This window comes from Gracilinanus agilis, chromosome 3 (assembly GCF_016433145.1).
Source record: "Gracilinanus agilis isolate LMUSP501 chromosome 3, AgileGrace, whole genome shotgun sequence".
In the NCBI taxonomy this organism is placed as follows: Eukaryota; Metazoa; Chordata; class Mammalia; order Didelphimorphia; family Didelphidae; genus Gracilinanus; species Gracilinanus agilis.
Window position 1 is genome coordinate 55,728,727 of NC_058132.1, and position 27,027 is coordinate 55,755,753.

At 46.3% G+C, this 27,027-nt stretch overlaps 1 protein-coding gene and 1 non-coding gene across 2 annotated transcripts; both read left to right on the forward strand.

Annotated features, from left to right (window-relative positions):
* Nucleotides 1-2,800: 2,800 nt before the first annotated feature.
* LOC123243537 lies at nucleotides 2,801-2,941 on the forward strand. Its single transcript, XR_006506037.1, has one exon. It is a non-coding gene; the product is annotated as a U4 spliceosomal RNA (small nuclear RNA).
* A 3,632-nt stretch (nucleotides 2,942-6,573) lies between these two features.
* Nucleotides 6,574-24,706, forward strand: NBL1 (NBL1, DAN family BMP antagonist). The gene is made up of 4 exons (XM_044671299.1): nucleotides 6,574-6,695; nucleotides 21,845-22,033; nucleotides 22,398-22,509; nucleotides 24,308-24,706. The coding sequence occupies exons 2-4, from the start codon at nucleotides 21,864-21,866 to the stop codon at nucleotides 24,536-24,538; spliced, it is 513 nt and encodes a 170-aa protein (XP_044527234.1). The 5' UTR covers nucleotides 6,574-6,695; nucleotides 21,845-21,863; the 3' UTR covers nucleotides 24,539-24,706.
* The last annotated feature ends 2,321 nt before the right edge of the window (nucleotides 24,707-27,027 follow it).

Below are 27,027 nucleotides of genomic sequence, written 5' to 3' on the forward strand. Positions count from 1 at the left end.
GCCCTATAAGAGGGAAGGGGAAGAAGAGTAGGAAGTAAGCATTTATATGATACTTACTATGTGCCAGACACTTTTTTATAAATATTATCTCATTTTATTCTTGGCAAATTACCCACAAGGCAGGGCTATTATTATCCCCATTTGTCAGTTGAGGAAACTCAGCTACATATGGGAAAAGACAATATATAGCAGGGATCTGAAAATCTGGGTGTATCTGTAGTCCTGATCCTCAAGGACTGAGCTGAGTTTGAAGCAAGAGTGGCTGTCTTGGGTACTTTCTCATTTCGAGATTCTGGTGAAGTTCTGATAGAAGTTAATCTTGGTAAGGAATAAGGCCATTTCATCATGTGAGACAGGAGTGCAGAAGGAGAAAGTGTCAAAAGGTATTTATGTGATAGGAGATGAGGAGGAAGAGGAGAGAAAAGGGAGTTCATGATGAATAGATTCAATTTTTCTGTAAAATATGAGGCAAGGACCTTTGCTGAGAAAGTGAGGGGAAGTTTGGAAAAATGAAGCCATGGGAGGTTTTGAGAGAGATGAAAAGATGAAAAGAGCTGCTAAGGAAAGGGAGATAGTGACTTGATAAGGGAAGTGTAGAAAGATGCCTAGCAACAGTGAGGGCCCATTTGAGGTTGTGTACTAATAAATCTGTCAGAATGGTTGTGTGATTTTTCTTCACATTTGTTCAGTAATATGTATGAAGGGGGAAGATGATAAATGCTGGGAGTCATTCAAGGCTGAAGCTTCTCAGGGTGTAATTAACAATATGATAAGGGGGTTAGGGATTCAAGAGAGGAGGACAGAGTAGATTTGAATTGGCTCACCAAGGGGTCAAGATGGGGAAAAGAGAAGAGAGGGATTAATGCAAGGGAGATGGCCAGGGAGAGAATTGAGGGATTTAGATGAAGAGTGGGGTTTTGTAAGGGATGGCAGAGGGAGGAGTGAAAAGCTAACACGTTATATGGTTAGATAAGGAGATTTCAGAATTCTTGAACCTGGGTGGAATACATTTCCTGGTGATGGCAAGATTAAGAATATGACCATCTTAGTATGTAGCTGAATCGAGCTGGAGAAGGAGCTCATGGGAAGTGAGTAGGTTGAGGAACTGAATGGTTAGGAAATTTGAGGGAGTGTATAGGTTGGATTCTCCTAGTATGTGGGAAAGCATTGGGGAGAAGAAAAATTTTGTGAGCTATGTACGGAACTCATTAATGAAGGAAGGAGAGTGACCTGGAAGGTCTGTATCAAGAGCTACCAGAAGTTTGGTTGGTTCATAAATATGAATAACGTGAACCTCAAAAGGAAGAGGGCTTACTGAGTGATGGAAGAAGGGAGAGAACCTGGATGTGGCAGTGGTAATCAAGGAGTATTCCAACTCCCTTGCCTTAATCCATGAGCTGAGGAGGATGAATAAAAGTGTAGCCAGTACTGGAAAGGGTGGCCAGAGAGGCTGTGTCATCTAGAGAGAGCCAGTTTTCAGTAATAGCTAGTAGATAGAAGGAATGGGAGAGGAAAAGATTAAGGATGAAAGGAAACTTCTTGTCTATAAAACAGGCATTTCAGAGGGCACAGTGGAAGGATTGGGTGGTATTTGGTTGGAACTCAGGTGGGAGAGTTGGGGGGAATAGGGATGAGGAATCAAGTGATGGGAGTGGAGAATGAGGTTTGGAAGATGATCTAGAGAGATTCAGAATCCCTGGGATGCGAAGGGCATAACCAGGTGTGAGAATGTTCATCATTGAATGGAAGGTGCTAGCCTCCCAGAGGAGATTGGAGATTGGACTGAGGGCAGGTGTAGCATGAGATGGGAAGGACACTGTCAGAGGAGAAGCTGTACTTCACTACTTCTTCAGAAGGGTAGGCACAGCAGAAGATGGAGGTCAAACCTGCATACCAGGAGAAAGAAGTCCTGTCTCCCTTTCCTCTTCCTTTTCCCTCAAAGGCAAGAGGTACAGGAGACAAGAGACCTGAAGTTAAAGAGAGGTTTGCTCCTTGCACCAGAGGTTCTCCACAAACTAGTCAAGAGAGTGGGCTGGCAGCAGGAGGTAGAAATTGCCTTGGGGTGACGTAGATGGAAGTTGTTTGGGGGCAGGAAGTCCTTGGAATGGATAGAAGATACTAAGCTTGAGCCCTCATTGCTCTTCCTTAGGGCACATGCTGTGCCCAGCAGGAGACAGAAGGCAGGTGATCAGAGGAACTCAACCCCTCTTCTCATCTGAGGATGTTGAACAAGGATGGGTTAGCAAGAAACAATAAACTCCTTGTGCAGGGCGGAGTCCTGGAGAGAGAGAGAGAGAGAGAGAGAGAGACAGACAGAGAGAGAGACAGAGACAGAGAGACAGAGAGAGAGAGAGAGAGAGAGAGAGTGTGTGTATTAAAATTTGAATGTCGAAGGCAAGGACCATTTCACTTTGTTCTTTGTGTCTCTTGTGCCTAGCATAGAGCCTGGCCCTTAAAATGTATATTGGGTTGAATTAGATCAAAATAATCTATTTCGCTCTGTAGTGAGCTCTGGGGTATAGCTGACCAGACTGGTTAATGAGAGGCAAACACTTTGAATATGCCTCACCTCTCTCTAACCATCCTCCACAGAAGTGTGTTTTGACCATCTGACAGTTCTTGGTTCTGGACATCTGCCCCACTGTTGTGCTCATCGTTCTCTGTCCTCTTTCCACCCCTTGTCAATAAACCAATTAGCATTTTCATTGCCTTTATAAAAGGTGCCAAGATCTTCTGTCCTGTTGTTCAATTCAAGGTCGCCCAGGCTGAATAAAGTTTTCTTCCCTGAGCCACCAATGTCAGCTTCACGCAGTGGCAGTATCGTAGCCAATGAGGTTTAGCCAAGGTGCAATTATTGCTAATTGAAAACTTTTCCCAATACCCTGCCATGACGACTTGCAATATAGTCAGCATTGGCAATTTTTGACACTCTCTTTGGAGAATGATTTTTCAAAACTAAAAAACAAACAAGTGCAAATATCCCAAGCCACCAATATCTCTGATTCCTCACCCCAGTCCATAGCTCTTCCATTCCTCCTAGATCCCTTTCCTCTACCCTGTGTGCCTTCCAATTGGTCTTCTGGAACTCTGTTCCAAAGTTAACAAACTGACCTTAATATGAGACATATCCCCTTGGTGAATTGCATATTTAAATTTCCATATACATGTTGCTTTTCCTTAATAGAATGTAAGCTGCTTGAGGGCAGAGACTGTTTTGATTTGTTTTTACATCTCCAGTCTGGCACTAAATAAAATCTTGTGATTGGGTAACTGAGGGCACTGCCGCCTTCCTCAAAGTCACTCATGCCTAGTGACTTGTTTAACTGAATTGTCCAGTTTTCTAATTTCACAGAAATGGAAACTGAAGCCCATAAATGTTAAGTAACTTGTCCAAAATCATCAAACAAGGATCTGGCAGTACAAGAATCAGAACCCTTAGTTTTCTGAGCCCCGACTCAGCACCTTACTCTAAACCCAGAGTCCCAGGGTCACATGTAACCTTTGGAAATATATTTGTGTGACATGGGACAAATCCATTTCCCTCTCTGCGACTTAGTTTCCTGGGCTATCATACAAGAATAATCATACTTGTGCCACTTGCCTTGCAAGTAAAGATACACCATGTAAATGACTTCAGAAACCTTAAATTGCTTTGTAAACATTAGCTATTAAAGGGGGAGTTGGAAGGAAGATGGTTTGCATAGTGATAGACACTCTGGAAAGGCCAGCTCTCAGTAGCTAGGACCCCAAGCTGCCATGTGAGCTTCCAAGCAGTGAATAGGGTTGGGGGAAGGAAGGGGCCAGGATTTGGAGTCAGAAGGCCTGTGTTCAAATTCCAGCCTCTGCTTCTGACTTTGAGTAAGCCCCTTTTCTTTTCCTCTCTCTGCCTGTTTCTTCATCTGCAAAATGAAGGAGTTGGGCTAGGCTATCTCTCCAAGGTCCTTTCCAACTGCAAATCCTGTGAAGATTGTGTCACCCAGCCAGGGAGGAGCAGGCAGAAAGCAGGGCCAGGAAGATAAGTGATGAAACACATTGGGTCTTGCTGGTTCAGATGGGAGGGGAGCGGATTTTCATGTCTGCCCTCCAGGCTCCAAATGCATTGGCACCAACTCCACTGATCTCAGCTGCCTAAGACACAGAGAGCCTTTGCTTATTTTTTCTTTCTCTTCAATGAGAGAGCAGAGGTTTGGACTCCTGTGGGAGACCAGGCTGATGGGATTAGAGGAAACAGCTGGCTCAAGCCAGTGCCCTGTGGGAGCTCACATTCCAGGGACTCAGGAAGAGAGCAGCTCCCTGCTGCCCATTCGAATTTCAGGTCGTTTGCCTTAGGCCAGATGTTTTCAAAGGAGCCTGAGAAGTGGGCCTCATGTCCCTACCATCCTGACCTGAGGTCCCAGGGTACCCTTACTCACTTGAATAATCCACCCCCCCACCTCCCAACATGTCCTGGCCCAGGCACATTTACCCAGCCTACATCTGTACCAGGTGGCTCTGTCCTCGGGGCCCCTGTGGCCCATGCCAGCCAGGCTTGTCTGGGCAGCTTGAGTTCTGCTGCCAACCAGGTGTGTCTCTTGAAACCTGGAGCCCCATGGCCCTGCCTTTTCCACTGGGGACCCACCTGATATCCCTCATATGCAGGGACACTAAGCTGGAATTGTGATGGATAATTGCAAGAGAGGGTGGGTAGAGCAGTGGAAAGAATGCAGGTTTGGAAGGCCCTTGGAAGTTGGGAGATGTGAATTCTAGACCCAGTTTCCAAATAAATTGCAGGATGACCTTGGGCAAATCACTTCCCCTTTCAGAAGAGCTTCTGGCTCTTCTGTAAGAAGAGGAGGTTGGAAAAAAAAAAAAAGATCTTGGAATAGATGGTCTTCAAAGTGCCTTTTAATTCCTTTCCACCAATATTTAGTGATCTAAAGTCACCTATTCTTTTCCAGGTCCATTTTTTTGCTCTTAATGACCCTCAAAGGGACAGGCTACCCTGGAGGGGTTGAGTAATCCAGGCTTCTGTTTATGAGAATATATTTAGAGCAAAAATGAAGAGGATGAAATCTATCTTTGATTTTTAGTATATTATTTTTTATTTTATTTTATTATATTCGTAAGAGTGCTTCAGTGGATAGAGTGCCCAGCCGGAACTGAGGAAGACTTATCTTCCCCAGTTCAAATCTTCAGACAATCATTAGCTGTGTGACTCTGGACAAGTCACTCAACCCTGTTTACCTCAGTTTCCTCATCTGTAAAATAAACTGGAGAAGGAAATGACAAACCCAGTATCTTTGCCAAGAAAATCCCAAATGGGATCACTACAGAAAGGAAACAACCGGGAGATTCTAATTCTAGAGGGTCCTGTTGGAGGAGAAAGCACTGGGATCAGGAGACTGTAGTTGGGGGGGGGGGAGGGGTCTGCCACTTAACTAGCAGTGTGACCCTGGCAAGTTCAGTTAGTATCTCTGTGGACTTAATAAGGCTTCTCCAGCTCTGCTTGCCAGGGATTTTGAGCTTCTACGAGGAAATGAGGGAAAATACTGACTCTTGAAGGTGTTTTTAAATTGTTCCTTCTCTATCTCCTTGTTCCTGCCCTGCTACAATGGGCTCGTTTTTGGAGGCAAACCCTGCTCTTTGGAAGGACTGTTCACAAGCAGGGCAGAATCTAGGGCAGTTTCTTCGCTCAAGTGCAGCCCTACCCGCCTGCCCCCCTGGAGCCCTCCTGGGCACTGCCACTCTGTCTCCTTAGGGGAACTTAATGGTGCTACTCGAGGGGGAGTAGTTTCCCTTTCCTTTCTCCTCACTCTTTTTTCCCTTTCATTACCATCTATTTCCCTTCCACATTACCCTCTTCTCGGTCCTTATCTCGTCTGCTCCCTATTCTTCCTCTTCCTGGTTCTTTCCTCCTCCTCTCTTTCTCCCCATTCCTCCCTCTCCTCCTCCTCTCTCTCCTTTCTACTTTCCCTCTCCTCTCTTCCCCTCTGGTCCTCTCTCCTCTACCTCTCTTCCCTCCTCCTCTCCCCTCCTCCCTCTCCTCTACCCCATTCCTTCTTCGTTTCTTCTCCTCCCCCTTCCTCTCCCCCATTTCTCCTCCTTCTCCCCTTTCCCTCCTCCCTCCTCTTTCCTCCCTCCTCCCTCCAACTCCCTCATCTCTCCCCCTTCCTTGCTCTCTTTATTCCTCCACTCCGGGAGGGGCCGGGGCTGGCTGCACATCCGAGTGGGAGTCGGAGTCAGGTTTGGAACCAGCCAGAGGCGCCTTCCCGCCGCTGCCGCTGGAGACCCGGCACTCCGTGGCCCCGCGGAGGTAGACGGGCTGTCCGTGGGCAAGCAGACAGCGCTCTGGGAGGGCCGGCCGGCCGGGCTCGGGGCGGCGCTGGGCGCTGGGCGCAGGGTGGGGTTGGGGTGGGGGGCGGGAGCGGTGGGGCTCGGCTCGCCAGGGCTCTGCGCGCCGGCCCGGCCTCTCCCCGCCCCCGCCCTCTCTCCCTATTTGGAGAGGAGACACCCCTGACGTGGGGCTGTCCCCGCCGCGCCCCCGCGCCCGGGCCGCCCGCGGGCTGCTGCGGCGTCAGAAGGGATCCCGCAGGCGGCCAGGCAGGCGAGCGTCCGTCAGTCCGCTGTTCTTGCGTTAGTCCGCCAGTCAGTCCCCGCCGCGCCCCAGGGCGAAGCTGGTGTGAGCCCTATGGGAGCAGCCTTCCGTCCGGTGCACGGTGAGTCCCGGCCCCGCGGGCTCTGGCTGCCCGCTTTGGGGACGGGGTCTCCGGTGCCCTGACGCCCCGCGCAGCCCCGAGCCCAGAGGGGCGTGGAAGGAGGGAGGACAGAGGCTCGCCAAGAAGCGAGATGGGAGCGGATGAGTCGGAGTGGGAGGAGAGCTCAGGCTCGGGCTCCGGCCGGCTCGGGCTCCGGCTCCATCGCGGAGCCTCAGTGTTTTCCCCGAGCCATTACGGCAGTGGCTAGGCTGGAGACCGAGGAGGGCGAGGAAGGGCCGGCCGGGACAGGAGCGCAGCGGGGAGGGAAGAAAGCGGCTAGGGCTGGGGCAGCGGCAGCGGCAACCCGGGTCCGAGCTTTTTCCGTACCCGAGGCCCCATTTCCATCTCTTCAATTTCTGGGTAAAGAGGGACAAAAACAAGCAACCTGTGAGTGGGGGTAACTTACTCTGAAAGGACTGGGCAGTTGGGGTGGGGTGGGGGGGCCAAGCAGCCACTCACCCACCCTCTACCCCACCCCAGACCCCTAGGGACTCTGCCTTCCACTTGATTTGCCTCCCTGAGCCTCGCGGCCAGTTTCTGGTCCCCCTCCCCCCCATTCCCCCGACTTTTTCTCTTTTTTCTCGCTGCCCCTTCTCTCACTCTCCTTGGCTTTCGCTTTTCCACAGCTCCAGCTCTCCCTCTCTCTCTCTCTCTTTCCTCTATCTTTCTTTCCTCTTCTGGTTTTCCTACTTTTTCAGTTCCTCTCCTTTCTCGCTTTTTCTCCCCTTACTCTCCTTTTCACCTCCTTTCGTTTTCTCCCTCCTCTTTTCTCCTTTCTCTTTCTCCCTGTTTCTCTCCTTGTCTTTTTTCCGGCTCGGTCTTCCCTTGTCTTCCTTTATCCGTCCTCTGGTCTCCATCTCGCTTTCCTTTCCTTCTCTCCCTGTGCCTCTCTCTGTCTCCTTTTCTTGCTCCCTGATCTTCTTTCTCTCTTCCTGCCTCCTGTCCCTTCTCCTTGCCTCTCCTTCCCTTTCTGGGTCTCTCTTCCTCCTCTTTTCTTCTCCTCTTCTCTCTTTCCCTCTCTGTCTTTTTCCCTTTCAGTGTCTTTTCTTTTTCTGTCACTGACTCCCAGTGTCTCTTTTCTTCTTGGTTTTCCTATACTTGGCTATGGTGAATATCTGGGTTGGGGTGGGGAGGGGATAGAAATCTCCAGAGAGGTATATAAAAAGCATTTTGAATTAGGAAGAGGAAGTACTTCCCCAACTTATAACTTCTCACCCCCCCCCCCCCACTCTCAGTTCTTGAGCTTTCTGTCTTTCTCTTGGATTCTTCTGGGAGGAGGTATGGGAGAAGGCTTTCAAAGATTCTAGGGAATTCTTCTCCCCCCTGCCACTCCCAGTCTGGTGCTGAAGGCCCCTAGCTGAGCTCTGGGTCCCTTGCTTTGGGTCACCTGCCCCAGCTCCCTCCTGTGCTAATATTGATCTTTCATGGAAGCCATGGCAGCAGCTATGTGTGTGTTTACAGCTGGGGCACATTGGCAGGGGTCAGGAGAGAGGGGCACATTGTTTAGGGTTTCCAAGGCACTCTTGGAGCCGCAAGCCTTAAGTTTGGAACTGAAGGAGCTTTTAGAAAAGCAGAGATTAGGACTGGGTAGAAGCTTCCAGTCTGCTCCTAACCCCAAACCTGGAAGAGGGCCTCTTCACCCTTTGTTAATTGCCAAAAAACAGATCCTTGCTCTGGCCTCCTTCTTTTTGTAGAGTGGGGGCAGGATTTACCCAAGTGGTTGAGGACGAATGCTAGGCAGAGACCCACTCATTCATGGTCCAGGGCTGGTGCCCCCCCACCCCCCTTTTTCCTTCTTTGGGGCCAGAGAAGACCCTCCCTCAAGGTGATTTCAGACTTTAAATGTATATCTGGGCCACTGAAATGATCATATATTGTGTGTGTGTGTGTGTCTTATTCTTAAGTGAAACTTCAGACTGTTAGGTTTAACTTTTAGCTTTTTCTATCCCAAGGGTTGGGGAGACGGCTGCTGGGGAACTGGAGAGCACATGACAGGGATGCTGGTGGGGTCTGCAGTGAGACTTCTGTTGAACAGATGTGAGGGCCAGGGCGGGTCCCTGCATTAGCACAGAGGCTTGTTATTAGGAATTTTCTTTGGAGACTGTTTTCTCGATGTGGATAGGGAAGGGGGGGGGTCCCTGTTGGAGCTGAGGGCTGCCTGGAGGAAGAGGGGTAGAAAGGCATTGGCCCAAAAAGTTTTGGGTAAGGGGGATGTGTGTGTTTGGGGGGGTCGTTATGGTACCAGTCTGAGAATTGACATTTTTATAGAATTTGGGGGCTAGGAGGGACCCCCAGAGCAGGAAATGTTAGAGCTGGAAGGAACTTTGGAACAAATAATGTCAGAGCCAAGAGGGATGGTTATTAGAGCTGGAATGGCCTTAGAACATGGAATATTAGAGCCAGAAGGGTCTTAGAACATAGACCTTAGACCTTAGAACAGAGAACATCAGAGTTGAGAGAGCCCATTAAATGTCGGAGCAGGGAGAGCTCTTAAAACACAGAATGGGGGGCAGCTGGGTAGCTCTGTGGATTGAGAGCCAGACCTAGAGACGGGAGGCCCTAGATTCAAATCTGGCCTCAGACACTTCCCAGCTGTGTGACCCTGGGCAAGTCACTTGACCTCCACTGCCTACCCTTACCACTCTTCTGCCTTGGAGCCAATATACAGTATTGACTCCAAGATGGAAGGTAAGGGTTAAAAAAAAGCACCAAACACACACACACACACACACACAGAGAATGTCAGGACTGGGAGGGGCCATCAAGGAGGATATTGACTGAAACCATATAAAATTTAAGTCCCATTTGGAATTTTGGGGGTTAGACCAAACTCACACTCTGGTCTTCATCCTCCCTGTCCGATGCCTCCTCACTATACTACGCTACCTTTAGAGTCTTCCTGAAATGGCCTGATGCTGGGGACTAGGACAGAATGGTGTCCCGCAAGGTTCTTGTCTTCTCTGGCCCCTTCCCAAACCTTTAATTCCTTCCTCCTTTTAAGATAGGGCAGTAGTTGGGCCTTCCTGAGGGAGCTCCCCATAGTCCTTAGACAACCAATTGTGAATCTTAGCCCTTCCAGCAGAAAAACATGTTAAACTGTTTTCCTTTGGAGCTTTGGGTACTCTAAAGAAACCACAGAATTTAGACCTGTAAAGGAAATTAAATTTCATCTAATTCAATCCTCTCATTTTACAGATGAGGAAACTGAGGCTTGAATTCACTTGCCCAAGGTTACAAAGGCGGTAAGAAGCACAGGTCCAGGTTTTTATCCTAGGTCTGCAGATTCCAAATTTGGTGCTCTTTCTTCTTGGTGGCCTGCTGACTTCATAAACATTTTAAAATTGTAAGACCAGTCACAAAGTCAGTACCTCACCCCTTCCCCTAAACTCCCAACCCAGCATCAAATTAAAAAAAAAAGATATTTCTTTTACCAATTACATGAAATAACAATTTTCCGTGTAAGTTTTCTTATGGTCCAAATTATCTCCCTCCCTTCCTTTTCCCTTCCCAGAGATGGTAAGCAATTTGATCTGAGTTATACATGCCCAGCATCAGTTTTAAGGCCTTCTCGGAAGTCAGAATTCCTTAGAGGGTTAGAAGAATCCAGAGAGTGGTATTCTCATTCATTTCCCATCTCTACTTTGCCTTGTCTGGCCCTGAGAAATTTCCCCAGAGTTAAAGCCAATTCATTGTAGCAAGAAATGCTGAGATGAGAGTCTGAACATTTGAGACTGAGGTTGAGACCCAGCTCAGTGTCTAACAAACTTTGTGGCCCTGGGAAAAGCTCTTCCCCTTGACTTCCTCCAGTTCAAAATGAGTGTCCTGGACTATATCAACTCAGTAACAGATATTTATCAGATTATAAGATTTAAAACTGGTCACCTTACAATTTTAATGTATAGAGTTTGTCAAAAGGAAGGAAGGGCATGGGCTTTAATTATTAAATAGCAATGTTGAACATAGAAAAAAAGAAAAAGACTTAAAACTGGAGGACGTTAGAGCTCCATCGGCACAGACCCATTATTTTAAACAAAAGGGAATTGAGGCTGAGTGAGAATAATCCCAGGAACATAGTTTTAGAGATGGAAGAAACCTCAGATGCCCTTGAACTCCTTTGAGTTTCTTCTTCCATCCCAGCTCTTTTCTTTTTCTTCCTTATCCCTAACCTTTAACAGTCTCTGGGACCTCCCTTGGCCCTAGTCCTCCTTTGAGCATCAGGATGGGAGAGGAGAAGAAAGAGGACAAGAAAAGTGGGAAGTAATATAGAGGAAGGCAGAGGAAGATGGCCAGGGATAAATGGCTTTGAGAAGGGCCCTGAGAAGACTCTTCAAGGTTGAGGTAATATCTCACTGGGGCTTTGTGCTATTTCTGTGTATGTGGTTTGGAAAGATACTGTGAGAAGGAAGCAGAGGGGCAGCCTTCCTGGAAGAGAGGACAGGGAGAACAGAGAAAAGTGTGAACATAGACATATTTTATTTTATTATTCCTGTTCCTATGATCTTAGATCCTGGAGCTGGAAGAGGCCTCGGAAACCATCTGGTCCAGTCTCCTTATTAGACAAATGAGGAAACTGAGGCCCTTTCTTCTGAATTAAAAATAAAAACAGGACAACTCTCCACTTTTTCCTCCCTTCCAAATTGATGTCATTTATCCTGATAGAATGTAAGCTTCCTGAGGCCAGAGACTGTTTTTTGTCCTTTGTGTCCCCAATACCCTTACAGAGTAGTCACTTAATACATGATTGTTGTCTGACTGCCTGATAATAATAGCTCATTTTTATATAGTACTTTATAATACCTCTATAAGGCAGATGGTCTAACGGTCACTCCCATTTTAGAGATGAGGAAACTGAAGAGTGACCGATTAGATAATTAATGAATGTCAGAGCCAAGATTTAAACCCAGACCCCAAACATTGTCTGGGAGGGATAATAGAGTTGGCATCTCTCATGCTGATCATCCAAATTTCTCTCTGATGTGGGTCCCCTAGCCTTTAATTGTCTTTTTTTCAACTTGAACTTCCCGGGATCCCCCAAGCACCCTTGTAGCAGAGAATATGGCCATACTTCCCCATGCTAGTAGAAATTACTGTGGGATGCATAAAGATCATAACCTGTGGGGAGACCTCAGGACTAGGAAACTCAGGGGTGGACACAGAAGAAGGATACTCTGTATCTGTAGGAAATTCTTGGTCTGGAAAAAGAGAAACATTTATTTATTTTTTTCCCTTTAAAAATTTTTTTATTTTGAATATTTTCCCCTAGTTACATGTTCCATGTTCTTTCCCTCGCCCCAAGCTCCCCCCTTAGCCGACGTACAATTCCACTGGGTTTTACATGTATTGTCAATCAAGACCTAATTCCATATTATTGATAGTTGGACTAGAGTTATTGTTTAGCATCTACATCCCCAATAATATCCCCATCAGACCATGTGATCAAGCAGTTGTTTGAGAAACATATTTAAAAACAGATTCCCTGGATTTTGGTGCTCCTGTTTTAGGAAGGACACTGACAAACCTCTGCAGGTGAAAGAAACCAACCATGCCATGTGGGGATTGGTGGAAGGGATTGGAGGGTGTTTGGTATGGAGAAGGGAAGACATGGACAGGCACCATTATTGGAGCCTTTAAATGTCCGAGGGGTTGTCATGTAGAGGAGGGGTCATGTTTGTCCTTCCAAGAGCCAGAGGACCAAACAAGGACTGTTTACAGTGCAACATAAGACCTTTCTCCCAATCAGACGACCAACGATGGAATGAATTTCTTCCTTTTGGGAAGTAGCAAATTCCCTATTGCTGGAGATAGTCACAGGGAGGCAAGGGATGGTGTAAGAGGGGATTTCCTATTCAGAAAGATCCTGGCCTTACAACTTTGAGATTCTATGATTCATAGGATCTCAGATCTAAAGCCAGAAGGCAGCTCATCTAAGCCAAACCTTTCATTTTACAGAGGGTGATACGGAGGGCCAGAGTGGTCCCATTACCCAAGGTCACACAAATAGTAAATGGCAGAGCTCAAGAGAGGCTTCCTGTATGGAGGAGATGGCACATGAGCTGAGAGCCTCAGAGGAAGCTGAGGATTCCAAGAGACATTGGTGAGAAAGGAGAGCACTCAGAGAAGGAGATAATATAGGTGCAAAGGTGCCAGGGTGGGAGATGCAGTAGCATGTATAGGGAATAGCTATCAGGTGCGTTGGATGGAACATAGAATGTGTGTACAATTAAGCCGGAAAAGTAGACTGAAGCCCGGTTGTCCCTTGAGGACTTGTCCACTCTCAAAGAATCTGTGAGAACCAGGATTTTTGTCCCAGTTCTGTGGGGAGCAGATGTCAGGGCTACAGAGACAGTGGTTCAGGGTGAGGTTGAGAACATTTTCTTCCTGAAGAGACAGTCATTCATGAAGGGCAGGAATATCTGGAGGCTGAGCTCAGCAGGACTGGGCCCAACTAATCTAGACTCCAGACTGTGTGACAAGATTGTGTTCCTAAAGTCCTTCCTTTCCTCAGTGCCTAAGAGACATTGTGGTATATAGTAGGAAGAGTACTGGATTTGGGGTCAGAGGCCTTGGGCTCAAATTTTGCCTCAATCACTTTACTTGACCTTGAATAAATGAAATCCTGCTGGGCCTCTGTTACTTCTGTTGTAAAATAAGAAGGGCAGGGTTGGACTTTGAGGCCCTTCTAGCTCTAAATCTAAGACACAAATTCCTCCTCCTCTCTCTCTCTCCCCTTTCTGTTTCCACCTCTCTCTCTCTCTCTCTCTGTCTCTCTCTCTCTCTGTCTCTCTCTCTCTGTCTCTCTCTCTGTCTCTCTGTCTCTGTCTCTCTCTGTCTCTCTGTCTCTCTGTCTCTCACTTTCTCTCTCTCTCCCCTTTCTGTTTCCACCTCTCTCTCTGTCTCTCTGTCTCTCTGTCTCTGTCTCTCTGTCTCTCTGTCTCTGTCTCTGTCTCTCTCTCTCTCTCTCTCTCTCTCTGTCTCTCTCTCTCTCTCTCTCTCTCTCTCTCTCTCTCTCTCTTTCTCACACTCACACCCACATGGCCTCCTTTGAAGACTCCTTTGACCCCATTATCAATAAAACTTTCAGTGTGGGGTAGCAGAAAGAACCTTGGACCTGGGTTCCAATTCTACTTCTGCTCCTTGCTCAAGTGTGATGTTGGGTAATCCACTTCCCTTTGAACCTCATTTTCTCCATTTGTAAAATGAGGGGGTTCAGGGAGATGACCTCGAAAGACTCTTTCAGCTCTAAACCCCATGAATGATCTCTGAAGTCCTTGATGATGATGATAATAGCTAGTAGCATCTAATGAATGAATTAAACACTAACTTAACTTAATGCTTTCGTTAGGCACTTTACATTTGTAAAGTTTATCTTGTTTATCCTCACAACCCTGGCAGAGGGGTGCTCCTATCACGATTTTTATGAATAAGGAAACCAAAGCAAACTGAGTTTAAGGGACTTGCCCATTTTCATATTTGAGAAGTGTCTGAGACTAGATTTAAACTCAGGTCTTCCCAATTCCAGGTCCGGTGCTCTAGCAACCAGCTATTTAATGATATTAGCTTATACTTTTGGATTTGTTGCTCATGTCCACTGTGATTGTAGGTTCAGTTTTTAGCTCCATTTTGCACATGAGGAAGTGGAGGCTCCATGAAGTTCCTTGCTCAGGGTCAGTTAGATAGCTAAAAAGTGTCGTTGAGGCAGGACAGGAACTTGGGACTCAGCAGGAGACTGATGAGATCTGATTGTTTTAATTTCCAGTCCTTGAAACCTTTCTGAGCCCAGGATTAGGTTTTTTAGTAGTGGGCTGGGTACCGCCGAGCCATTCTCACTCTCCTCCCTGCCCAGACCCCTTTTTGACCAATGACAGATATCTGCCAAGAAGATTTGGAGGTTAATAAAGAAATTCAAAGTTTCAGGATTAAATTTTCTGTTTTATTAAATCATATCTAAATCTAGTTAATGATTTTGGCTTATTAACGCTCAACAACTGAATGTGCGGCCTCCGTGGCTCCCTTAACCTTCAGCTGTCTGGGGGGGGGGGCCCTACCCGTGGCAGAGCCACAGCCAACCAAACCCTCTGCAGCTCCCTAAATGGAGATTTCCCTTCTAGTTAGGAGTTTCTCCTCTACTTCTGTGAAGGGATTATGAACCTTCTATTCAACCCCTTCATTCTACAAAGGAAAATTGATGCCACACGTCCCATAGGCAAAATTTGAACTCAGGTCGTTTGAGTCTGAATCCATTACACTGGCTGCCTTCATTTAATGAAGGGCGAAACAGAGAAGGGAGGGACTTGCCCAAGGTCAAATCATGAGTCAGTGATATGTCCGCGACCAGAACGCCCTGGGCGCTCTTTTCTGAACTCCAGCTAACTTTTCCTCTGCAGGTCGGATTGCTTTGCAGTCCTGCTCTGGTCTCTGGGTCTCTCCCCTCCTTTATGCCGTTCCCTTTCTTATAGATGGAGCGGGGCAAAGACCCAGGGACACCATGCTCTGGGGGGATTGGAGAATCACCAGGTCATCCAAATGGTAAACTGGCCATCAGCTGCTCAATCTATTGCATTGATCCTCAGAGAAAGAACAAAAGTGCTTGTCCGTTAATATCACGGGTTAGATCTTGAGCTGTGGCCCTGCACTGCCATCTGCTGGCAAAGCCAGGGAGTTCCCAGCTTCCCACCTGCTTCATACTAGACTCTACCATACCCTTGACATTGAACTTGATCCTAGAGAAAGGGCTCTCTGTTTCTCTCTGTCTCTTTCCCTGTCTCTCTCCCTCTCTCCCTCCCTCCCTTCCTTCTTCCCTCTCTTCTTTCCCTCTTCCTCCCTCCCTCTCGCCTCTCTCTTCACTTTCTTTCTCTTTCTCTCTCCCTCCCTCTCTCCTTTCCCTTCCTCCCTTCATCCTTCTCTCTGTCTCCTCTCCTCTGTGTTTCCCTCTCCCCTTCTCCCTCTCCTCTCCTTTTCTCTGTCCCCCTCCTCCCTTCTTCCCTCTCCTTCTCTCCCCCTCTCTCTCCCTCCCTCCTTCCTTCTCTCTCTCTTTCTCTCACTCCTTCCCTTCCTCCCTCTTTGTCTCCCTCTCTCTTCTCCCTCTCCGTCCCTCTCTCCTCTCTCTTCTCTCTTTCTCTCTTCCTCCTTGCCTCCCTTCATCCTTCTCTCTGTCTCCTCTTCTGTTTCCCTCTCCCCTTCTCCTTCTCCTTCTCCTCTCCTTTTCTCTGTCTCCCTCCCCCTTCCTCCCTCTACCTCTCTCTCTCCCTCCTTCCCTTCCTTTTTCTGTCTTTTCTTCTCTGTCTGTCTCCCTCTCCCCATCTCTCTCCTTTTCTCTGTCTCTCTCTGTCTCCTCTTCTTTCTCCCTCTCCCCATCTCTCCCCCTACCTCCTCCCTCTTCCTCCCTCTCTCTGTCTCTTCTTCTCTGTCTTCCTCTCCCCATCTCTCCCCTTTTCTCTGTCTCTGTCTCCCTCCCTCCCTTCCTCCCTCTCTCTGTCTCCTCTTCTTTCTCCCTCTTCCCATCTGTCTCCCTCCCTCTCTCTCCTCCCTCTCCCTTCCTCCCTCCCCCTCTCTTTCTCTCCCTCCCTGAATCCCTCCCTCCCCCTCTTCTCCCTGTATCTCTCCTGTTTCTCTCTCTATTTTCTGTCTTTCTGTCTCTGTCTGTCCGTCTGTCTCTCCTCTCTGCCCCCACCCCATGACTCAAATGAGCAGTACTTCATTACTCTTCAAGCTTGTGATGTAATGGCTGAAAAAAATTTTTTTTCAGACTGATTTTTCTGGGCTCAGTAGATTTCATCCCACCTACGTCTTTTCAAAGCTGTGTGATTGTGGGCAAGTCACTTAATCTCTATGCCTCAATTTCTTGATCAATGGATAGGATGCTGGATCTGGAGTTGGGAAGACCAGAGTTCGAATCCAGCCTCCAGTACTTACTTGCATTATCCCAGTCATGTTTTCCTGGGAGAGAGGGCAAAAGGAATATTATCTCAGCCACCCTGAACACTGTGCTTCTCTGAATGCAGTTTAAATATCACATGAGCTTTTGGGGCTGTTTCAGTCAATTCACCAAGACACTTGGGTCTTTTTTTTGGTAGAGTCACACGAGGAGCTAGTCCTGCCCTGGGTCAGATCATCCTCTTCCATTCTGTATTTGTGAAGCTGATTTTTTTTTAAACCCTTGTACTTCGGTGTGTTGTCTCATAGGTGGAAGATTGGTAAGGGTGGGCAATGGGGGTCAAGTGACTTGCCCAGGGTCACACAGCTGGGAAGTGGCTGAGGCCGGGTTTGAACCTAGGACCTCCTGTCTCTAGGCCTGACTCTCACTCCACTGAACTACCCAGCTGCCCCATCTTGAATGATTTTTAAAAAACCCTTACCCACCTGTCTTAGAATCAGCTTTAGTTCCAAGACCAAAGAGCTGCAAGAGCTAGACAATGGGAGTTAAGTGACTTGTCCAGGGTCACCCATCTAGGAAGAGTCTGAGGCCAGATTTGAACCCAGGACTTCCTATCTCTAGACCTGGCTCTCAATCCACTGAACCACTTAGATGTCCCTCATACTGGCTTCTGATTTTGTAAAACAAATGAGTGGTCCCCCTTAGTTGCCTACAGCCATTACTAGGTAGCCTTTGGTCTAGCAGGAATTGGGACTTGGGCCTGTACTATTTCACATTTTTATCAATGACTTCTATAAAGACATGCATCATCCCATTTGCAGATGACCCAGAGCTGGAAGAGATGACTGACACACTGTCAGGATCCCAAAAGGCTATCGGCTAGAAGACTGAGCTGAATCTAATTAAACCAAATGCATTAGAGATAAATGTAAAGTCTTACACAGGTTCAAGAAATTAACTTCCTAAGTATGAGGTTGGGGAGGCATGGCTATATAGCAGTTTTTCTGAAGACCTGGGGATTTTAGTGGACCACAAGCTCGATATGAATCAACAATGTGATTGAGTATTAAAAATTTTTTCAGTCTTGAAGTACATTAAGAGGGGCACAGATGGGGGCAGTTAGGTGGATCGAGTCACTTCTAGAGCTGGTTCAAATATGGCCTCAGAGAGCTGTGTGACCCTAGGCAAGTCACTTAACCCCAGTTGACCAGCCCTTATTGCTCTACTGTCTTGGCTCAGTGGATTGAGAGTAAGGGGGAGAGAGAGGGGGAGAGACAGACAGAGAGAAAAAGAGACAGATAAAGATTCAGAGAGAGATAGACACACACAGAGAGACAGAGACATAAATAGAGAGCAGAGAGAGACACTGCTTTTAGGAATCAGGAGGTGATGGTCCTTCTCTGTTCTGCCTTGATTCAAATCTGGAGTACTGTATTCAGTTTTGGACACCACGTTTTAGAAAGGACACTGGAAGTTGGAGAGAATCCATAGACGAATAAGCAGCTTGATGAAGGGCCTCAAGTGTATGCCATATAAGGATTGAAGGAACTAGGGAGTGTTTAGTTTGGAGAAGAGAAGTTAGCAGGATAGCTGTGTTCGAGGATTTGAAGCGTTATCTCATGGGAGAAGGATTAGACTTGTTGCAAGTTCCAAGAATATTGTACTGAAGTTTTAAGAAAGAAATTTAGACTTGATCTCAAAAAAATCTTCCTAATGTGAGATTTAGATGAATATCCAATAACTCCCAAGTATTATATTTTATAAAGTTTATTAATAATCACTTGAAGTAGAAAGAAAATAAACTAAAAGAAATAGAAGTTTAAACCCAATTCTCTAACAAAAAGTAAACCCACATGTGTAGATTCTCCTGACTGGCATAAAGCCCACTTTCCCAGCCGAGATTGGGGAGCAGAGCGAGAGGCGGGGGTCACACACAAACCTTATCTCCAGAACATAAGGACGTAACGTGAGATGGAACAGGGGAAGCTGAGCTTTAGAGTCCTGAGGTTCAAATTCTAGTTATACACTAACTATTAGAGCTGCCCAAAAGAACAATGGGGAGTGGCTCCCCTTCAGTGGAGGTCTTCAAGCAAAGTCTGAATGACCACTTGTCTAATGTGATGGAGAGGGGATCCTTTTTTTTAAAGATAGTTTTTAGTTCATGTCTCGTATTGGTTCCAAGGCAGAAGAGTGGTAAGGGCTAGGCAATGGGGGTTAAGTGACTTGCCCAGGGCCAAAAACAGCTGGGAGTGTCTGAGGTCAGATTTGAACCCAGGATCTTCTATCTCTAGGCCTGACTCTCAATCCACTGAGCCATCTAGCTGTCCCATGGGAGTGTCTTTAAAAAAAAAAAAAAGTTTCCAGATTACATGTTGATACAATTTTTAATAGCCATTTTCTGACATTTGGCAATCCATGTTCTCTCCCTCCCTTTTTCCCCTTCTGCCTTGCCAGGATGGCATGTAATATGATATAGGTTGTATATGTGTTATTCAATGATACATTTTCTCCTGTTTATCATATTATAAAAGAAGATACATGTTGTTTACACTAGAGAAAAATTTATGGAGGAAATAAAGTGCTTACATCTGCATTTTCAGACTCATATAGATGGCACTAGCAGTGAATAGCCTTTTTTTGTCATGAGTCCCTTGGAGTTGTCTTGGATTCTTGCACTGCTGATAATAGTTGTCAACTGGTCATCATACATTATTGCTGTTACCATGTACAACATTCTCCTGGTTCTGCTCACTTCACTTTACGTCTCTTCATCTAAATCTTTCTAGATTTTTTTGTGGGAGTTTCTTTTCATCTTTCTTCTTTTGGGCCATCTTTGTTTATCATTTTTCAACATTAATTTTTTAAGTTTTGTTTGTGTGTGGTTGTACTTTCTGTTTATATTATTGTAGTCTTTGAGGATTGTGTTTGTGGTTCTTACTTTGTTTTAGATAAGTTCATGTAGTCATCACATTCATCATTTCTTATAACTCAATAATATGCAATTCCATTCATGTACTACAATTTGTTTAGCAATTCCTCAGTTGATTTATTTCCAGTTCTTTGTTATCACAAGAAGTTATGCTATAAATGTTTCAGTATTCATGGGGGTTTTCTTCTTATCAGTGGTCTCCTTGGAATATAAGTCCAGCAATGGAGTTTCTGGAGTCAAAGAGTATATAGACAGACATTTTAGTCACTTAACTTGCATAATTCCAAATTGCTTTCTAAAATGGTTAAGCCAATTTACAGGTCTACCAACAATGCACCAGTGTGCTTCTCTTCCCACAACCCTTCCAACATTGACTAATGCTTTCTATTGTCATCCTTGCCATTTTACAGAATGTGAGATGACACTTCAGGGTGATTTTGATTTGCATTTCTCTTATTAGGGATTTTTAACATTCTTTCATGATGTTTATGGTCTGTGATTCCTCTTTTGAGAACTGTTTGTTCATCGTCTTTGATCACTTGCCTATTGAGGATGGCTTTTGGTTATATATGTATGCTCTGTGTGTGTGTGTGTGTGTGTGTGTGTGTGTGTGTGTGTGTGTTGCATCAGGAGATTGGATGAAATGCCTAGAGATCTGGATGGCGCAGAGCCATAGAGCCATAGCAGATAGTAAAACCTGGTTGTCCTCTATTTCTGGAAGAAATCAGATTTATGAGTTCTATCTTATTTAATTGATATGAACAATCAAATAATTTGGATGGGATCTGGGTGGCCTAAAGTCTTGCGTGGGAGGGAGAGTAGAAGCAAGGAGAGAGATAGCTCCTGGTGGTGGTGGGTCTTCCTAGAGAGGAATGAAATAGCGTCTGCCCTCAAGGAGCTTAGGTTCTGGCTGGGGAAACAAAAGATACATATACGAGTAAATACAAAATAGTCAGTCTGTCAAATCTGTCAAATGAGCTGGAGAAGGAAATGGAAAATCACTCTAGTATCTGCCAAGGAAATTCCAAATGGGGTAATGAAGAGAACAACAACCTGTCGAGTACTCACAGATCTATATATTCAGTCTTAGTTTCTTCCCTGAGTTCCAGATGCCTATCACCACCTACCTACTGGACATTTCCCTCTAGATGTTCTGTGGCATCTCAAACATTCCTAAACAGAACTTATTTTCTTTCCTCTGAACCCACATCTCTTCTGAACTTCCTCATTTCTGCCCATCCTTCCAGGTCCTCAGGATCATTATATGTAATCTTTGACTTCTTAGAACTTCACGTGACACATGTAAGTCAAATGCCAATTCTTGTTAATTCTCCTTCTCTACCATCTCTTTCATCTTTTGCCTTCTCTCCATTCACATGACTACCACGCCAGTGTGCGTCTCCTGACCTTACACCTGAATGATTTCAGTAGCCGCCTAAATGGTCCTCCATGCCTTGGTTCGTTCCATTTTCCAATCCTTCCTCTACACAGCTGCCAGAGGAATTTTAGGAAAGCACAGAACTGCCTGTGTCCCTCCTCTCCTCAGTAACTTCAATCCTTTCTTCTTAGCAGCTCGAGGATCAAATACAGCCTTCTTTTGTTGTCATCAAAAGCCCTTCAGACCTGGTACTGATCTCCCTTTCCAACCTTGTACGTTCTAGTACGTTGTTCTTTTCCCCGTATTCTATGGTCTAGCCAAACCAGCCTTCTTGCTATTCCCCACACAGGAAACTCCATGTCCAATCTCCATGCCTTTGCACTGACTGTGCCTCTTGAATAGAATGTTTCTCCTCACTGCCACCTCCCAGAATATTTAGTTCCCTTCCATACTTCTGTTACTGTTACCTTCTACATGAGACCTTTCCTAATTCTTACCCTATGCTTTTTCTTCTCAAATTACCTGGTATTTGATTTGCATATATTTTATGTATTGTCTCTTCAGATGGAGGACAAAGACTGTTTTATTTTTCTTTGACTCTTTGGTGCCCAGCAGTTTCTGGCACAGAGTAGTTGCTTCAAAAATACTCATCGATTGAGCATTGATGGAGATGGGAGATCAAGGACATATATGAGGAACAGAGATAATGTATACCTCATTATTCACCTGTAGTCCACTACTTTTCTCCTGAGAAGCTTCATGCATTATGGCTGACATTTGAACCCAGGCCTGACTTCAGTGATGATTTTCCCACCACTCCATGTTGCTGGGGAAAGATTCCCCTATTTCCAACTGGAGAATCCAGTCTCTTTTGGGTTTCTTCTTCCTGACAGCAGGGCATCATCTATAGGTTCTGGACTCAATTGCAGGGCTCTGGTGGTGTCGGGCATGATGCTGTGGATCCTGGTGGGTGCCCTCCTCCCTGTGGTGCTGTTGGCTGCCCCACCTCCCATCAACAAGCTGGCACTTTTCCCAGACAAGAGTGCCTGGTGTGAGGCCAAGAACATCACCCAGATCGTGGGCCATAGTGGCTGTAAATCAAAATCCATCCAGAACAGGTAGGAGCTGGAGTGAGGGGAAAGAGAACAAGCCCTGGGAGAGGTGGGAGGTGGTGGGAGTAGTGAGAAGTAGGGATTTGAGGGCAATCAGGGGAAAGAACACTTGGGAGGAGGGAGGGATAGGATGCTCCTTGACTTAGGCAGAGCCAGTGTATAGAGCTGGGGGCTGGCAGAGCCTAGTCCTTGTCTCTTTACATAAAACGAAACCAGGTTCCTTACCTGACCTCTTTGCCTCCCATGACCCTCATTAAAAAATGGGCTGTGGATCTGAGAGAAGCCGGGTGATGGGTAGTAATTGAGTTTGCTCGTCTCTCCTCTGCCTTTCCCTTCCCTCCTCCCCACCCTACCATCTGTTTCCCTGTAGGGCCTGCCTGGGACAGTGTTTCAGCTACAGTGTTCCCAACACCTTTCCCCAGTCTACAGAGTCCCTGGTACACTGTGACTCCTGTATGCCCTCACAGTCCATGTGGGAAATTGTGAGTATGGTCTCTGGGGCCCCATCCTTCCTGAACTCTTCCCTGAACACTCTGGTTTCTCAGAGAAGGAATAGGGGAGACTCCTTCTCTTTAGAAACTGTGGCTGTCTATCACTTGCTTTTTCTCTGCTATTGTTAGCTCCTCCATCTTTCATTTCCTTTATATTTCTGTTGCCTCTACACCTCCCTTCTGTCACTTTCAACTATTACCTTTGTCTTCCATTTGTTTCTACCATCCATTGTCTTTATTTTTCTTTTTTACCTCTTCATCTACCCTTTATCTCCACCATCATTAGTTCCATCTCTCTTCTGTCTCTTCCAATTTGCTTCCATCTATCTTTTGTTATTATAGATTTTAAAATTAATATCCAATACTCCAAGTATTATATTTTATAATATTTAATAACTTTAACTTGAAGCAGAAGGGAACTTAAAAAGCCAGAGTCCAGGTAGAGAGCTCACCCAAGCCACTCACGTGGAAGAAAAGAGAGTGAGGGAGGAGAAACCAAAACTATATAGCAGGGGTCAGCAACCTTTTTGGCTGTGAGAGCCATAAACGCCACATTTTTTAAAATGTAATTTCGTGAGAGCCATACAGTGCTCACAGTGCCGCTCCTGTAACAGTGGCTGAAAAAAAAAAATGGACTTTATGGCTCCTGCAGAAAGAGCCATATCTGGCCTTCAAAAGAGCCAGACATGGCTCAAGAGCCATACATTGCCGACCCCTGGTATATACAAACAATGTAACAATGCAAATGTAAATGAAAGGGAAAAGGAATTGTGGGAAACGTAGTCCTGGGGTACAGCATTATCTGCCATTCATTGCCTCCATTTCTTATGTTTCTTGTCTTTCCTGTCCTCTTTGACTCCCTCTTTCTTCCATAGTCTCCATCTCTCTTTTATTTCTTGTCTTTTCCATTGCACTTCTACTTCCTGTTTCTTCTATCCACTATTGTCTGTCTCCTCCATTACCTCCATTTCTTTTTCCCTCCTTTCTCTCCAATGTGTGACCTCCATCTTCCCTTTGTTAACTACATTTATCATCTATTTTCCAGTTTTTTTAAACTTTTACCTTCTATCTTAGAACCAATACTGTGTATTGGTTCTAAGATAGAAGAACAATATCCCCAGGCAATGGGGATCAAGTGACTTGTCCAGTGTCATATAGCTAGGAAGTGTCTGAGGTCAGATTTGAACCCAAGATGTTCTGTCTCCAAGCTTGGTTCTCCATCCACTGACCCGTCTATTTTTCCTGTTTTCTTGTAGCTAAATGATATGATGGATAATGTTGAACTTGGAGTTAGGAAGACCCAAGTTCGAATCCTACCTCAGATACTTACTATCTGTGTAATCCTGGATAAATCGCTCAAACTCTTTCAGCCAGTTTCCTAATTTGTAAAATGGGATGCGAATGATGGCACCTACATTACAATTTTTTTTGAGAGGATCAAATGAGATAACATATGTAAAGTGCTTTGTTTCTTGTGTCTTCCACATCACCTCTACCTCCCCTCCTTTTCCTCCATCCTCCAGTGTCTGTTATTTCCACGTCTCCCGTCCTTACTTTTGCCATGATCTGTTTTCTCTCACTTTCATTCCTCTTCTACCTTCCCAGTCTTCTTTCAAGGGCTTGGAGGCTCAGGAAAAAAGGAGGGACCCCCCAGAGTGCTTGATAAGGGTGATTCTGGGGATGAGTTGAGTCACCTCTTCCTTGAGGATCTGGAGTTTTCAAAGAGATCTCTGGAAGCAGACTTGTGGACTGTGGGAAACATCTTCCCTTGTCTCTCTCTTTTTCCCAGGTGACCCTGGACTGTCCCAGCCATGATGAGATGCCCCGAGTGGACAAGCTAGTGGAGAAGATTGTCCACTGTAGCTGCCAGGCTTGTGGCAAAGAAGCGAGCCACGAGGAAATGAGCTTTTTCACGCATGGCAGAGAGGAACACCCCGGCTCCCACCCTGGCCGCCATTCCCTCGAGGTCGAGGAGCCCCCTGGTCCCACCCACCCAGTGGAGGAGGGTGCTGAGGAGTGACTTCCTCTTTCTTTTCCCTTCCCTCCCCCCAACCCCCTGGAACTCTGCTTCCCACCTTCCTGTGGGGGAGAGGAGAGGCTGGGCCCCCACCCCCCTCCCCATGGTCATTGGATGGACTTGGACTGCTGTCCGGTTGTCACAGCAATCATTGAGAGTAGGGGGAAGCGGGAATCCATGCTGCATATGTTAATATATTCTGAGGAGACTGGGGTGGGGGTGGGAGAGGGGAACATTGGGGCTAAATGGGGTCCTCAGGGGTCAACTTTTTTGTTTTTGAAGGGGACATGGACTCAGCCCTTCATTTACCTAGACGCAGGGCTGGAGAAGTAGGAAGTGAGGGTCCCTGGCTAGGAGCTGGCCTGGAGGCATTGGACCCCCCTGTACCAGGGCCTCAGAAGAATTAGGAAGGTATATTACATAGAACTGGATGGATTTTTTTTTTTTTAATGTGGGCAGATGGCAGTAAAAGGATTAGCTTGCAGTGATGTGTCAGTGTGTGGCATAGGGGGTGGAGGAATTGGCGCAGCAATGTGGCACTGGTTCTAGGAAGCTGCAAGTGGAGTTTTTCTCTTCTCATTGGAGAATCTTCCTCCTCTTCCTCTCTCCTAGCTCCATTGTCTGCTGGGGGAACATCTGGGCATCTGAGGGGCACAATTCCTAGATCTTCCCCATGGCTTTGCTACAGATGTACCATGGAGTGAGGGGAGAGATCCTTTCTTGCCATCTGAATGGTGAAGATGAGATGGAGGCTTTGGGATAGCCTTTCAGAAACAGTTCTGTTTTCTCTTGAGACACCTTAGAACCATCTTCGACCCAGCTTTCATGAGGTTCAGGCCATTCATTAGAGCTCATCACTCAGCCTAGCCCAGGGAAGGAAGGAACCTCCTCCAAGGTTAAGTGGGGCTTCCTCAGCTGTCATGGTTTTTTTTTTTTTGTGAGATTGGCCAGAGCTGCCCCTGTAGAAGTGGGGCCCCCATCCTCAAAATCTCCCAGAAGGAAAGGCCTAGCTAGATCAGAAGAAAGAATATCCTACCCTCATGGGAGGAGGCAGAGGATGGGGAGAAAACCTTGCCAAGCTCCAGCTGGGTGATCTAGAAGTCTCCAAAGGTCATACTGGGTTGAGTTGGAAGTGTGTCTGGATAGATATTCTTGGGGCCCAATGGGAGAGGCAGGGTATCCCCCAAACTCTGCTCCTGCTTCTTTACCAGCAGCACTTTAATCCTGAGGGAAGGGGTGGAGGGCATGGAAATCTCAAGAAGGGCTGATGCCATTTCCTAAGAAAGGGGGTGGGAGTAGAAATGGTCTGCTCCCTAGAAAAGTCCCTTGTTCCCCCAAGGCCTTCCCAAGACTTCCTTTGTCCAGAGAAGTGTTTGCTTCATCCATAGAAGGATCCTCTTCTATCTCCTCCCCAACCCTCATGACTCATGGCTGGAACTTATAACCAGTAGCCTGTTTTTTTCTCCTTCAAAGTTTTTCTTGAATAAATAAATTCAGTGGCCTTTTGTGAGCCATTGGTTGGTTTTGCTGCCACTGTATGCATTTGTGTGTGGCTGGGCAAAAGTGTGTTTTAAGGCTGGATGGGAGTGGTGAGTCAATAAGCATTTATTAATCACCCGATAGGTGTCACAGTAGATAGGGGACTAAAGCCCAGGAGACAGTGACTTGCCCAAGGTAATATGGACTGGATTTGAACCCAGGTCTTCTGACTTTAGAACCAGTACTCTTACCACTGTATCTATGTCCTATAATCCGAACTCTAGGGCAGTGATGATGAACCTTTTAGAGACTGGGTGCCCAGTCTGCACCCTCATTCCACATGTGAGCTGCCCCCTTTCCCCAGAAAGGAGAGGGAGGAAGTGCTCCCATTGGGTACTGGGCAGAGGGGTGGGTGATGGGAAAAATGTCCTCAGGCAGGTGGTGGAGAGGGGGAAGGTGAGCAGTTCCCTCCTAGGCACACCTGCCTCAGTTTCCACAACCCAGCTCTAAGGTTTCTTCTAGTCTACCACACTTCCTTAGGCAGCTCCAGGGTTCAAGAATCAATCCTGGACTGGATTTCAGAGCCTGAGGAATCAGCTAGAAATTTTTCTTCTTACTGAATGATGGACAGTGGTGACCATCTCCATTTTTCCTACATAGGACAGGTTCAGAAATCATATTACTAAATTAATCCTGTGGAAAGATTTAGAATTTTAGATTTAGAATCAGAAGACTTGGGTTCAAATCCCATTGTTATCACATCCTACCTCTATGGTCTTGAGCAAATACTTTGCCTCTCTGGGTCTATAAAATGTAGATTGGATTAGATGATCTCTAGGATTCTTTCCTGTAGCTTAGATCCCAGGAAGCAGATTTCAAACCTCTTATTGTTCAGTCATGTCTGACTCCTCAGATACTAGCTGTAGGACCCTGGGCTTACCCCTGTTCGCCTCGGTTGTTTCATCTGTAAAATGAGCTGGAATAGGAAATGGCAGACCATTCCAGTATCTTTG